At 40.6% G+C, this 15,979-nt stretch overlaps 2 protein-coding genes across 2 annotated transcripts in view; one reads left to right on the forward strand and one right to left on the reverse strand.

The window, feature by feature from the left end:
• The window catches only part of LOC117141237 (myocardin-related transcription factor B), a 38,712-nt gene that overhangs the window by 19,596 nt on the left and 3,137 nt on the right, over positions 1-15,979 (reverse strand). The gene's annotated exons all lie outside the window — the stretch shown is intronic.
• LOC117141242 (accessory gland protein Acp62F) lies at positions 1,830-2,266 on the forward strand. The gene has a single exon (XM_033304604.1). It carries the CDS (start codon positions 1,855-1,857, stop codon positions 2,206-2,208), a length of 354 nt encoding a protein of 117 aa, XP_033160495.1. The 5' UTR covers positions 1,830-1,854; the 3' UTR covers positions 2,209-2,266.

Below are 15,979 nucleotides of genomic sequence, written 5' to 3' on the forward strand. Positions count from 1 at the left end.
GCAGCGTCGGCGGTCAAGTTTGTGTTGTGATGTTGCAAGGAAGCCTCCAGTGGCCATACCCTTGCCCCAAATCGGCGGAACAGGGGTCTTTCAATATGGGAACGAGGTGAGAAGCGATTGGACAAGGTCTCGTTAGCTGGAGATTACAGTGAACACGGTAGAAATTCCACAATTGGAAATTCCCTTCAAATCCTTTACTCAGATATGGGAGTTTCAAAAGATCACTCTAGTATGAATATAATATTCAAGACCTTTTTAAATAGCACTCAATTATAAAGTGCAAATCAAATGTTACTATGCTGGTTTTCATTTGCGAAAGTGCACTGTAATTCTTACTAAACATTAATGACATCTCACTCTCGAATGGATTCCCATCGATTGGCCACAAAGGAAACTCACCTGCAAAGATACAAAAAGAAAGAATAATTAGCAATAAAGCCAGAGAGCACAGACGAATGTAATTTGTCTAAGCAGAATCAGAATTCAGAAGCCGAATGGGAGGAAGAGCGATTTTCTTTTGGGTGCCACAAGAACAAGACTGTGGTGAGCTTGTGTGGGTTGTCAACTGATTGCGCATACGCCGCGTTGGTCAACGCACTTTCCAAGGCTGCGAAAACGCGAAAGCAGCTGCAGCGCGCTAGTCGCTAATCATAATTTTTGATCTACAAACTAATTAGTGTTCGCACGAGTGTGATTGCAATTTATTGGACACCAATTGAGACGAAAACGCGCATTTTCATTCATAAACATGGCAAACTACGGGGACCAGAGCGCAAAAAAGGGAACTCAATTTATTAATTGCTAGCAAATGTTGGGCGTGTGTTGCAAGAGTTTTGCCTTTGCGATCGCAATTGCGATTGCATTAGCCATATTGCAATTATGTCGTCATGTCCGCGTCGCCGCCAAAGTTCAAAGTTGCAGAATCTTTAGAACATAAAAGTTTTTCGCACGTTCCGCACATGATGATGGTGGGGAAGGAGGGAATGAGGGGGCTGAGAATTATTCATGGCGCATATTTCAGCGGTTTGGCAATAGCCCCCTCCATCCTCACCTCCCGAGAGCCGAAATAAATAATCGCAAATATTATTGGCCACTCAGCGCATGCCAACAATAAGAACTGCAAAAATAGCCAGCGAAATTTGCAGTTCGCATAGTTTCGCAATAAGTCGGCGGCGATGATGAGTCAAGAGTGCAAAACCAAATATTATAGCCATATAAAAAATATGTGTGGGAAATTATGCATCTTGGCATGGCACTTGCTTATCCCATGCGATGCGACTGAGATTGGACAGTTTGAGGAGGTACTCCTGGGTCTGGTTATTCTGGTCATGGTGGGCTAGTCAATTGGCAGGATTCGCGTCTCTATTCAATTGGCCGAACCGATTCAAAACTATTTCAAGGCTCTAGGCCAAAACGAATCAATTTGAAACACAATATTCGCTTTTGACAGTGATTAAGCCAAAATAATCGCGGGTGGGAAGTAAATCAAAGTGGCTACACTTATAGTACTTAATCGTTTAATTGGGCTGTAAAATGTTCTACAATCTACAATCTGCTGCCAAAAAGCATTTATTTTATACTAGGATTAACTAAAATTTAATATATTTCCCTCACTGACGCTTCTTTGATTTAAGTAACAGAATATACTATTTTTTTTAAGATTTATTAATCCTTAATAATATATTTAGAAATTGTCTTCACATTGATATATGTAAGTCACACAAATGCTATAATGCTCCGAAACTAAATCACGTAGCAAATCTAATTTCGATTTGTGTACTAAAATATCAGACGGATGGAAATAAATAGGGCGCACACATCAGGGAAAAATGGTAGACGTATTCATCATCTAGAATGACGGACATGTGGAGCTTGAAAATCTGTGCCTGGCTGGGCTTCCTATTACTTTTCAAACCCATCGACTCCACGGGCTTGGAAGGACCTAATGTTGACTGTACGGCCAACGGAACTCGGGCGGTTTGTCCTGTAGCATGTCCTGAAACCTGCGCGTACGCCGGCGATGGACCCTGCGTCAAGGTGTGTGGAGCCCCTTGTGTGTGTAAGCCGGGATATGTTATCAATGAGAGAATCCCTGCCTGTGTTCTGCGATCCGATTGCCCAAAAGATGTCGTTCGAAAGGAAGATATGGTACTCGGTGTAACGAACTTTAAGTGCTTTAGCAGAAATTACGTGTGTAGGAATTTATAAACTTTAAACTAAAAAACAATAAAATGTAAATAAATTGTAGTAAATTACAATCTAAACATATGAAATGATTCGCACTAATTATGTAACTGGAACGAAGTTGTGTAGCAAATATAATTTGTATCGCTGTATTAGCAACCTATAACAATTTTTTCCACATTTCCATTCCACCTGCTGACCAAGTTTTCCAGCCCAGTCCCGCCCACTTTTCATTTGCCCGAAATGACACTGCAAATGTGCCGCTGCAACTGTTGCCAGGCGGCTGGCTGTGTTTGTGACCACCATGTGCCCACTGGCAGCCACAGAAGCGCACGTCACCCGCACATACAGTCATGACCATTACAATAGCCATTAAGAGAAGGAAAACGCATTTCTTGGCAAGCGGTCTCGTGTGCTACGGGTCAATTGGGCGAAACTATGTGACTGCAATTGGGGGACACAGAAAAATGGGGATTTCAGCACCAATCCATGCGAAACGCGGAACACATTCGATATGGTAATCACATCGGAAATTCCACTGTGAATTATTTAGAACTGTGTTATTCCACATTCTATATCGCGCTGAACAATAAATGCACAGAGTGCATACTTTGTATTCGCTGGCCAGATTAGGCGCGGTGATGCATGGTGCTGCAATTGGGATTTAATTAAAAACTTAGTGGGCCAGCAACCAAACGGCGCACACTTTGATTTATGATTTAAGCCAAATAGTTTTAAAGCGCCGCCGCCGGGGTATAATTCTCTCCTGTATTTTGCATGCTAAATTTCGCGTAATAACGAAAATGATATATTGAAATAATCATAATTTTCACACTTGAAAGAGCGACACAAGACGTCCACGGCGACGACGCCCGTTCGCATCGCGGCTTGTGCATTATTTCTTAATTAAATTTATTAATTGCACACAACACGAGCCGACGGCCGTACAACGGGGCGTATGCGCAACGCTCGCCCCCGCCAAGAGATTTAAATGAAAATGAGCGAGTGAGAGGGAGCAAGAAAGGCAAGGAAAAGCCATTTGAATGATTCATTTACGTGCCGAAAACTTAATTGTGCTAGCAGGTAAGCCGCTTGTCGATGACGCCAAAGGCTAAGAGGACAAAAAACAACATCATCATCATCATCACCATCCGAATCGCAGCTGAACAGGGCTTAAGAAAAATGGTCAAACCAATTATGGGAATTCTTTGGGCTATTTTATTTTGTAATTAAGATACTCTACAAATTTGGTCACAACAAGAGTAACCAAAAATGGCCAAACATATCAGCCAAAACGCTTATACCAATTTTCACTTTCCACTTGCTCTTTTCGCACGTCACTGGGGGTTTTTCACGATTTTCTTGAATGACTGCCTGCAGCATCCAAACAGCAGCTGTCATCCCAGAGTATATCAGCGTCATTGGGATCTGTCACAATGGCGAACTCTGGGGCATTTGTCACCCAGTCACCTTTGCACCCGCGAATTCCCCGGCAGTCCACAAAATCAATTAGTCGCAACAATTCCTAAAAATGTGTCATATTCGGCCAAAATAAATACTGAATTATTTTTGTGCCACGAATATTTCAGCTATTTTGGTCTAAGCAAACAAAACTCAGCGGGACTTTGTGCTGAGTATCTCTTCGAAAATTAATTAGCAGCGTAGAAGCAAGGAATGCAACTGAAAAAGAAGCCACAGGGGCCAACAGGGGGTCAAAACGAGCGTCGTCCTTGGCCAAATGCTTTCCATGACAGTTGTCGACTCAATTCAATTAATTAGATAGCATTTTTCAATGCAACCGTTTCAAAGAGCTCAGGAGATTTGTGTAAAATAAGCAAATATATTATGTACACCTTTTCTTTCAGTGTGCAAACCAAAGCCAGGAGTGTAATTGCCTTCGAAATGCCTGCATCTAATTTGGCCACATTTAATTCGGCTCTGTAAACTTTTCAATTTAAACTTTTTTTTTTTTGAATTTTTGGGCAAATATGCCATTGCATAATTCGTGTTGTGTACACACTTTTTCCATTTGCATCGTCTCGTTTTAACTTTTCCCTTTGATTCGCCCCGCCTTTTTGCCGAAATCTCGCTTCTTCGCCCGCTTAGAGCAAACATTTGCATAATTTAAGTTTGATGTGGAAAGTTACGTGTTTGCCAGCGAAACGACAACAAGCTGACTGGCTGAGTGAACGGCTCAATGGCCAAACAGGTGCAGCGCAGGTGAATGAGCCACCCACACACCCACTGGCGGAAAACGCCACCCAACTGCAACATTGTCGGATGAAAAATTGAGAGCTTAGGGCATTTGCTTGCAATGTTGCCAGGGAAAACCAGCTAAATCAGGAGCAACCTTGTCGATTCGTGGCTACAGGTGTTTGTTGCTTTTGCACATGAAAATGCATTTGAATATATATATATATATATATAGCAGAAAAAGCGTGGGTGTTTAAATCGTGTAACCGCATGGAAAACATTTCGTATTTTTGACAATATATAGCAGACTTCTATGAAATAGTAACTCAGTTTTAAAATACTTAAATAATATGTGGGAAATTTAGTTTCTAAATTCGTGTCCACAATCGTAGATATATTTGGCACAGCGAAAGCTGGCGCTTTTGAATCTGCAGTTTGTGCTGTTGTTCAGTTTTTGGTAATCTGTCTGATTATTTAACTTGCGCTAAATACAAATATTTAGAAAATATTCTGCGGCAATTTTTATGTTATTTTTCTTGGCAGCTCGGCTACTCGGATATTTTCCCTCTCCACCGGCAAAAGAATGAGGGTCATTAAGATACATATACGCCGGACAAAGTCTTATTGTTCTATACTATATCTATATGGCGAGCATTATTCTTTCTAATTTATTCCACTTGGGCTTAGAGGCGCGTAAATAATATTAACTTGACAAAGGTCGAGACAAAGAAGTGTTCGAAAATTGGAAAATGTCGGGGCCTTGAAGGCGCACTTTTCCAGATAACTCCCACCTTGCGGACTGCCTCCATTAATCTGAAAATTTGCAAAATAACCGGCCGGCAAAGCTAAAAATACCAAACACACAAACAGGCGAGAAAAAGTGGAAAAAACACAAAACTAAACATTTAAGCATTCGAGCGACTTGAGTGTTGAACATTTGTGCAAACAGTGATTAATAAATTTTAGGCATTTTGCATGATAAAACTACAAAGAATGTCAGAGCAACAGCTGCTTAAACTTGAAAAAATTAATTTGTTTTTTCAATTTCAGTGCCATAAATCTAGAATGTTGTTACAATAATATTTATACGTTTTAGTAATATTAAATAAAATTCATATATATATATATACTTCTTGTTATTTCTGCGTACTTGATTCGCATCAAATGTAGCAGCTCCCCATTAAATCAGCTAATTTTCCATTAAGCGCAAAACAGCTTCCAATTTACCAGCCATCAAATTCATAAATTATAAACATCGCCTGCACGACGAATAAATATCTCAATTAAGAGGCGGGTGAATGTGAAACATGCCTAAAATCGCAATAAATAAACAAAACAGCCAGAAAAAAAGAAAAACCAAATTGTCGCTAAAGTGCAGCGCCATCTGTGACACATGAAGCAAATTAAGAGCGCCAAATGTCCAAAGACACAAAATGAAAACCCAATGCAAATGACGCCCACGAAACAAAAAGATGTAGATGTAGGCGACAGTCCGTCAGTTGATAAATTCGCATGGAATGATTTTAATTAAAAACCTGTAAATCTCATCTCGCCAGCGGAATGCAGAATACCGAACACAACATTCTGCGGACCGCGTAATAAAGTTGTCAAATATTCCCAGACAACTCGAATATGTGCATAATTATGATGGATGTGCGTGCGACATTCGCCAATTGATGACTGCCGTTCGCCTTTGTTCTAAAATGCTGTTCATGTGGACATTAATCATTTTTGTTTATGCCAAATTCAAATTGAAAGAGCCGACAAGAAGGGCAGCAATTCTGCCTGTTCCATTGGCAATTTATTAGCATTTAATTTATTTATTACGCCTGCTTTCCTGCACTTTCACTGCTGTGACAAATCAATTAATTTGCATTTCTTTCAGGTAGCAAAAAACTAGCAATAAATCGAAATTCACATAATATTCTCGACAGGCAAAATGGTTTTATAAATGCTAGTTGATAGCTTTTAATTTGAAATCAAACAGCTTAGTGCCTGCCACGACTTTTCAACGAAAGCTAAATAAATGTTTTATGTATTGAATAGCAACAAACTTTATCATGAATAAGAGCTTGTCTAAAATTGTTTTTTCCTTTCATTCGAAGTCCCATTCGATTATTTCTGAAGTTAATCATCAGATTCGGAATGGCCTCTTCAACACGCCCACCAAACTGCCAGAATTCTCTACCGATCTCTATAAAACACAGATATATATATATATATATCTAGCATATATATATAGTGTGGCGCATACTTGGTGCCACCTTTAGGCAGCGTCAAAGGTAAAAACTTGGAGCTTCTCAGGGAAAACGTGAAATGGGAACGCCACAAATCTCCGTCCGAAAATAGATGGGCACAAAAGAATGGGACAGACAGGCGGACGGATTTGAGTTGACTTCTCTGCCGGCGGCAGGCGAAAAGTTGGTAACAAAAACTAGAAGTAAAAGTGTAAAAGTTTATTGAGGCATTCCGTCTAAGCTGATTTGTTGTCCAGCTGCCCGGGCTTTTCCACTCGTCTCTATCTGAATTCGATGGAACTTTTCAGGCATTGCACAAGGGCAACAGTTGTCAGCTGCTTCGCTGCTCCAAATATTTACATGGAATGTGTGTAGCCGGATTTTCCCCCCCGGGAATTCGTGTGTGTGCGTAAAAATTTTCCACGCCGGACGGCGTAAATCAAAAGACGGCGCAGCCCTTCGGATGTCTCCGCTTTTCCGACTGCATTTCCCTTTGAAGGCAACTGTCAAAGGTATTCGACCAGATTTTCGGCAAGATTTTCAAGTATGCGGGAGAGTTTGCAGCGAGGATCCCATCTTGCATTCCCCAAAAAATTAGATTAAAATGTGCAAACCTATTAACTGGGCTCTTTAAAGAGTTTAAAGTGCGAACCAAATGGATACAGTATAAATATTTCATAGTATTTCATAATATTTCATCAGTTACATCAACATCAACTTTTAGGCTTCTTACTCAAAACCAAAAAGGCAATTTCGCATTAAATCCAAGCACTTTGGCCGCAAGGCCTCGTCGTTTGTTGACACTTTTCTTTATTTTCATTTTCATTTCGCATTTGTTTTGCGTTTGAAGTTATTTACATGTGTCGCCGCCTGACAATCGACGATGCTGTCCCTTTTTCGCCCAGTTTTCCACTTTTTCCCTTTATTTTTTAGCTCCCCCTCAGCTAGTCGGCAGTTTTTCGCCTTCGTTTTTTATCAAATGTTCAAAATTTGTTGTCAACATGTTGCGACTGATTGTAAAAGTCGCACTCGCTCCCCCTTAGCTGCTCCGTCTCTTTCTGATTGTGCTCGCCGTCTCGCTCTAACTGGCAAGTCAGTTTCAGCTGAACAAATCGATTGATTGATTTCTCAGGTGTGTTCGATTGCGCTGACAATGACAACGATAAAGATCCGGCGACATGAAAGAATGGCAATTCAGCTCAGACAGAGCTAAAGTTTTAGAAACAAGCTATCCTATCCTCAGTTGACATTTATAATCCTGGTTTCATATCTAAATCTTAAAACAGAATAAAGATTATATTTTTACTTTCTGTTCATAAATAAAGTACATCATATGGTTTCTTAATGATCCCAAAGTTTGTAACTGATATAACGATATCTCTGCATTTAATTAATTATTTGGCTTTTAAGCAATCTGAAATCAGTGTCACGTTCTGGCACTCATTTGATTCGCATCACTAACTGAGTGCTGTGTTGGTGGGCGAAACAAGGTTTAGTTTTGTGTAACGCCATTTTACTTTTATGAGCTTCGCAAGCGATGCTCCATACGACCACCCATGGTATCCATGTCCGCGTGCACGAGTATCTGTGTGCGAGCGTGTATCTCGTAGTTTGGCGCTTGGATTGGGATTGGGATTGGGTTGGTGGGTGTGTTTGCATTTGGCGGCTAACAGCGGTTAGATTGAAACGCTGATTGTTGGAGCGTAGCAAATATTTACAAATGTAAACCAGTGCGGAAAAACAACTAAGCCGCACAAAATAAAATTGAATTGTTGCATTCATAAAGAGCATACGTTTGGGTTTATAGCGTTTTGCAGAGTATCTCTCTCTACCTGCAGGTAAATCTGATAATAGAGAAATGTTTTCTTTACTTCATGCAGCAGAGCCGCAAGATCGATGAGCAATTCGCGACCTAAAACCTAAATACGGTGCTATTTTCGCCAATGCTCATTTAGGTACGCAGAAAATGCGCTTGATCTATGCTGATCCGATCCGATTCGATGCCATCCGCATCCACATCCACATCCCCTCTCCGATTCTCGACGTGGTCAGCCGCAGATGTATAGAAGGCAATGCCAAATAAAGATTCAACTAGAGAAGGACTTTTGCGGCTGGCCTGTAGCCTGTAAATTAATTACATTCGGGCAAGGGGAAGCCGAAAAAACAACAATTTTCCAAGCAAAACCAAACCAAAAGCCGAAAACAAAACGAAACAGAAGACAAAACACACAGATACACAGACTCTGAGGAGTGGAAAGGTAAGGGGAAGTCACAGGCAAAATAATAAAAACAGCAAATAAAACTCTCGTCTGACGTTTGGTTTTTGCATTTTTTATGCAGACCCAGCTAGAATAAAGTAGAAAATTATCCAACAGACAACCCGAGTCCTAAATAAACAAGACCAAAAACTGCACGGACATGGAGCCCGCAGTGCCTCTGCTATTTTCCGACATAAGCGGACAAGTTAAGTTTCGAAATTATTCGGCCAGACCAGGGAAAATGCATTAGAATCTGCTTTTCATGCATGCAGAAAAAGGCAAAAAAATGGGAAAAGCCATGGGGAAAAAATAAAGTCAAGCAGAGACGACGGCGTCGACAAGATGCGTGCCAAGTTATTTGCCTTGCAGCCGCATTATTTGGTCTTATTTGGTCTAAAAAACGTGCAGCAGGCCTATTGCCATTGCTCTGGGCTCAGAGAGTCTGACAATGCTTAGGATCCCCGATCCCCAATCCCCGATCTCCGATCCCCAATCCCCAATCTCCAATCCGACTGACAGTTGGCTCGTGTCGATAAAATGCTGCCGCGGCGGCTTAAGTGCCATCTATTTTCGTTTGGCCGCCGGACGTTGCAAACAACGCCTATGCCACATTGCTGCGTCAGTTCAACGTGTGCAGCATAAATTCAAATTGAGGAACGTAAAAAAGTAAGCAACCACAAGAAGCACATAACTTTTTGTAGTTTGGCACTTGGAGGGTCAACTTAACTTAAATAAATGCCATTGAAGCAGCCCTAATCTGTTGCATACAAACTATGTTGCAAATTAATTATGGGATTTGTGGAAAAACAGGCACATATACTTTCAAAGGGGATTATTTGACATTCTACAGTGAATCTTTGAATCTTTGAATATACAAATTCATTCAGAACTCATCAATAAAAACTTTTCATATTTTAAGTGGCCAAAACCAACTTTATTTCCCAGCAAAATGAATTTCTCCACTTCTATTACCAAGCCAAGTCCATTTGTGGCGTACATCATACGTTTTATATGCTGCGAAATGTTTACAATAAATGTATATCCTGGCAATTACTTGGCAAACTTTTCCACTTTTCAACAATCTTTTTCGAATAGGGCCAAACCGGCACAAATAACAGACAGTTTAAAATCGAATTACTCACATAATTTATATGCACAGCCTCGAATCCGAAGAACCTGGCAGTGGAAAGAGGGGGTAGGCACAGGCATCCAGAAGATATGGAAAATCCGAGCTAATGCAAAACTTTCACAGAACGCCCTCGCACTTTCAAACCCCCAACCCAGCCCGCTTTTCCGTTTCCCCCGTGTGTTTGTTTGTTTGTTTGTTGTTGCTGCCCGCCCGTTCGCCCATACAATATTTGTCCTTCATTTGAAAGTCAAATGCGTGTGAAGCGAAGAAATCTGTTGCTTTCTCGACCAACCGACTAACCGCCCTGGGGTCTCAAAAAAAAGTATATAAAATAAAAAAAAAACTCAGCCTCCCTCGCCGCGAAGACAACGAAATTATTTTATAGAACGGAATGAAACAGCCGAGACAAACCAGCGGAATGTATGAAAAACACAACATAAATTCTAAAACGCTGACAAGCATATAAAAAAGCATACACACATATATAGTATACTATAGCATAGCATATAGTATAGTATTAGTATAGCATAGTATGGTATAGCAGCGTCATTGATATAAAAACTATGAACCGACGGGAAATTCGGTTAAAAATAAATGCAGGCCCATCAAAATTTATGGTTATGATGTCGCTGGCTCTGTTCGAGCAATTAACAACCACGGCAGGGAGCCCGAAAAAATAATTTAAACCTTCGAGGTGGAAAGGTTGGACCCCCTCGAAGGATACACAAATAGTACTGAAAGTCAAGTTTTTATTTATAATCGCAAGCTGCTTGAAAATATTCACAGCTACACTGAAAATAGAGTGGAATATACATTACTTCAAGGTCTGTCTACACTTCTACACTGACTTTCATCAAATGTGGAGTTTCTAATCTAACTTTTAGCTTAGCACTATTTTTATAGAGCACTGAACAGACCAGCAATTGCGGCTAATAAAACTAGCAGAACAAGAAAAAATGATAAACGTTTAATCTGTGACTAATGAACCGCCTGCAATGGCAGGCAAATATTTAAGTTAACAATATACGCAGCATAAACATAAACAATTCCGATGGGAAATGCGCAACTGAAACCAATAAAAAAGTCAGATCCCAAAATCAGACAGATCACGAACTAAACAATAGCGGGATTGGAGGAGGAACAGCAATGGAGGGAGGAAAAACCAAATTTATGCAAATCAACAAATTTCCACTAATTGTGGGCAGAAACTAGATGGCGGAGGTTATTGGCCAGGCCCATCAATTAGGCCCAGAAGCACAAGATGGCCAGGCCATATCTATCGGAATGGGGGCATTAACATGTGATTTGGCTGAAAAGTGTTAATTGCCATTTGATTGTTTCCCAACATCGCAATTTATGCAAAATCTTTGTAAAATATTGGGCCACGTCTGGGTTTACATTTTCATTATGGCAACCATATTTCTTCCCTTTTTTTCTGCCACCATAAAATTGGGACACAGCTTCTTCGCGGGCTAATGGCAAAATATTAGCAAGATGTCAATGAACTGAAGTGTCTGCATGTGTTTCACAATAGAAGCAATATCTGCCCCTTATATCACACCAGATATACATGTTTATTGGGCGCAAAGTTCAACGTTCTGAAGATATTGTTGAAAAACCAATTTCCAATGTGCTCCAATGCAGATTTTCAGATATATTTACAAGAAATAAGTGATAAAACACAAGTAAAATTCATACATTTCCTATGGGTCTTTATTATCTTTAAGTAGTCTTCAAGGTTTTCATCCCCAGAGATGGGTAATTTTTTATGACTCGCTTTTGGCAGACACTTTTCCAATAAACGCTAGAAGTTAGCTTGCTAAATAATCTATGAAATGGACCCGAAAATGGAAACCTCAAAGTGTATTACCGCCTTCATGCACAACAATTGACTCCCCGGAGCAAAAGCCATCGCACGAAACTTTCCTCGGGGATGGCAACACATCTGATTACATATACGCCCGGTTGGCAGCTTTGGCAAAAGGCCAAAAACCGACTTTGATGCGTTTTTAAGTTGGCTCTTTGAGTGCCAATTTTTGTCTATTTTTTTGCTGGCCAAACTTTTCCATTACCACATCAACACTACTACACTTTAAGCCAGGGAAGAGGACAGGCCAGAAGAGAACAGGACAGGAGCTAGTTTTTGGGGTCAAGTCGACATTAAAATAGTTTAGGGATTTGTATTTATGTTGATTGCATTGTCGGGCCAACTAACTGGCATGTGCATGGGATTTGTGGGGGAAATTGAAAAGTTGTGTGCTGCCAGATTCCAGAGATTTGCGCCATGTCAGCGAGTGTAAAATGCAATTTCTTTCGCTGCCACAAAAGGACAATAATGGAACGAAAAGGGGCAAGCTGCACTTAAATTGACACTCCTTTCAATAACATTGTTTTATTTAATCACACACCTCTATCATACATTTATTTTGCACATGCAAACATGTGGCAAAAACTATCGTATGCATTTTCAAAGTGCCCCAAAAAGAAAACAAAGTCGAAGGTGCGAATAACTGTCTGCCACAGTTGAAAAGTGCGAAAGAGTTTTAAATTGACCCCCAACCAAGAGCAAACATTGCAGCAAACAAAAATGCAAAAAAAGAGAACTCGAATCGTGCAACATGCACCTGTTTCAACTTCAATTCGCGGCGTTTCTATTTTTATATATGGCCTGCAGCGTCTGGTCTTTATTTCTTCTCTGCGTTTTAGCTCTTTCGAATCCCTTTTTGCCATTCTGCCATTTTTCCATTTTTCTTTTTTTTTTGCCTGACCCACATTGACAATATTCATGTTTATTAATATGCATCTGACAACTCCGCCCAGCTGTTGTTGTTTGTTCAGCGGAAATGAAGTTATCCGACTTGCCGGCATTAATTGCCCGCTGCACGAGCGGCAACTACTCTAATTAAAGATACATAACTTCATAGCTGCATAAAGATACATAGCAGAAAGATACAGCATAAGCAGGCAGTAATTGTTCGCAAAGTGAACTAATTGGCATTCAAAGGATATCAGCCAGGCTACTTTGAGACTCTTTGGTCACACTGTGTACTTGAACAGGATTTAATGATTTAAAAAATATATATTTTTGTAATATATTTTCAAGAACATGTATCTTTTTAATAATTACTCAACTGATTGTTATGCGTTATGTGAAAAATCTCCGCCTAATTTCGAACACATTTCACGTAGATCTTCGAGATGCCTTTGTGGATCCCTGACTAATTAGCCACTCGGATCACGCTTCTGACCAATCCTTTTCGAATCAGTTTCTTTTTCTGGAAGACCCATCTACTAGTCATCTATCGCTCAGCAGTCCCAGCTCATCCGCCTGCTCCGCCTCCTCCTCTGGCCAATTTATCTATATCGGAGCGGCATTATAAATACAATGACCACACTTCTTGACATGCCATGGTCAAATTTTTGTGCATTTGTCAAAGCGAAAATAAATCACAAAACGCCAAACAAACAAAACGCAACGCAAATGACAATTTCGTTTGGTTCTCGGTTTTTTTTTTTTTAATTTTATTGTTTTTATTTTATTTTTTGCCTCGCCAATTGCGTTGCGTGTTTGGACGCTTTTGTTTAAGAGAAGTGTTCGTTTATGCACTCGAAAGCAATTGGGGAATCTGACATAGTTTTCGCTCAGGCAGAAAGTCAAGTCAGAAAGACAGCCTGGGATATAGATGCCATATAGATATAGACGCGATTCCGTTGACAGCATAAAAAGCGCTGCTAAAAAAGCGAATGATATGCAAAAAGCAAATTTCATGCCACATTTAAAATAGCCAACGCAATGTTCTGTAATTTATCAACGCCCGCCCGCACCAGATATCGCATATATACCACATATAATACAGTATATAGTATAGTAGTATATGCGGTGGCAGGCGTGTGACTGCTGCTGCTACGATGTTGCAATGCAATGCAGTGGCCACGGCGAATGCAAAATGCAGACATTTCTTGACACTTCTCTAAATAGTTTTGCGTGCGACGCAGCAGGGAAAACCAAGGAAAATGCGAGGAAACTCACAGGGAAATGCGGCACGGTTGGGGTGTAGGTAAAACGCACACGGTCACTCGAGTGCCAAAATGTCCCCGCACGCCATTAAAAACGTTGCGAAAATTACACAGCAAACTGAAAGGTGTTCTAATGAGGCGTGCGCCGGACTCTATTCCGAAATGTGTGTATTTTCGTGGGTGTTTTCGGGCTAAATGGGGCTGGTTGGGTCTGGTTGGGGATGCCATTTGCAAGAGTGTTGCACGAGAGAGCTCTCCATCCCCCCCTCCCACACAACCAAGATAATCATGAAAGTTTAGCCAAAGTTTATGGGCTGGAAATCAGACAAAATGGATATGTCCTGAAAATAACATTTACATTTCCTGGCACGGAAAACTGCAATGAACTGCATTCAGTTATCTGCAGAAGGAAAGTGCCTTAAGTTTTCCTCTACACTCCTTTCACCTGGAATCACTTGCAGCAACCTTCTCGAGTTTTTCCCAACCATCTTTCGTTCTTCGCCCAGCCATTGGCCTCGATTTTAATGCTGCAATTTTCATTGAAATGAGTTCAAAATCAAGGCCGCCGCCAACATTGCGTCCCGAATTCGGCCATAATGGTCATGCTACATCATCCCGGTCTCGATAAACTTGGGTCTTGAACTCGACCCTAGCGATATGCCATGAATACAAATTGTTGCATTTACAATAAAAAATTCATGGGATTCCATTTCAATAAGCGAAACGGGCGAATAAATGCAGTCGGAGGCAAGGCGAATCAGTTTATTAAATAAAAGCCAATGTGAAACAAGAAGAACGACCTTTGCAAAGACAGACGCACGCTTCTCGCATGAAAACTTCACGAAATTACCGAGCAAAATATTCGCCAATAAGCCAGAAGGGGAATTTAACGATACAAAGATAAAGGGGCGACGAGGAGTCAGGTAATTTGTTTATCCAGCGAAAGGAACACCTGCAGATTGCCAGCTCGAGATCCCAGAGACAAGTCCCCCTCCCTCCATCCCTCCACTCACTCGTTCTCTGTATTTTCCACATTTTTCCCGATTCTATTGTGAGATTGGAATGCAGTAGTTTCCAGTGGCAATAGCAAATTATTGCTGTCTTTCAGGGAAAATGAGTAAAAGCACCAGAGGGAAAGCGCTACTTATGCAAATGGAACGAACGTTTATTCAGCCTGACCTTGGATTGTTGCTGATAAGCTTAGCTACTTAGGTTAAATATATCTAGAAATTAAATATCAAATAATAGAGAACGTGTTTAACGTTCTGTTATATTGATCATCGTAGCTCGTGAATATTTCAAGCTGATTTCAATATCTAATACGCCCACTTGTAGGCCTAATACCCATTGTGAATTATTCAGACAGTGCTTAGATGTACAGATGTACATACATATGTAGCATTGCGCCCACCCCTTTAAAAACCACCCACCCCCACCTGTTTTCCACCCCCGCACACGCCCACACATTGTTTATTTGCACAAATGCGTGCGCTTTCGTTTTTCGAATTTTCCAACGAATTTCTTGGCCGGCCAAATTGCAAACCGAGGTAAAACTGGACAATGTGGGCTATATAGCGCTGCCATACGCTGCGGATTTACATATATATCCACGGAAAACTGCCTGTTGCTGTTGTTGTTTAGGTTTCCCATTCGAGAACATGTGTCTGCAACATGCAAAAGTAATGCACACTGAGTGAAGCGGGGGGGGAAATACTAATCCTTACTATGCAAGCGAAATTGTTAATACAGTACGATTATACTTATTAATTGTCTTAAGGGAATAAGAACAAAGTAAGTTCTAAGATTTTTTTAAATATTTTTTCACTAGTGTAGCCAAACTTCTTCGCTGTTTTTCCCCTAAAAAAAACCAACGATCGATTCCCTTCTCTTTCTTTGTATCGCGTACATGAAATCTGACTTTGACTGGACGCTGCCATTTAATGTGTGTAAACATTGCGCAA

The sequence above is a fragment of the Drosophila mauritiana genome, chromosome 3L, assembly GCF_004382145.1.
Source record: "Drosophila mauritiana strain mau12 chromosome 3L, ASM438214v1, whole genome shotgun sequence".
NCBI classification, from domain to species: domain Eukaryota; kingdom Metazoa; phylum Arthropoda; class Insecta; order Diptera; family Drosophilidae; genus Drosophila; species Drosophila mauritiana.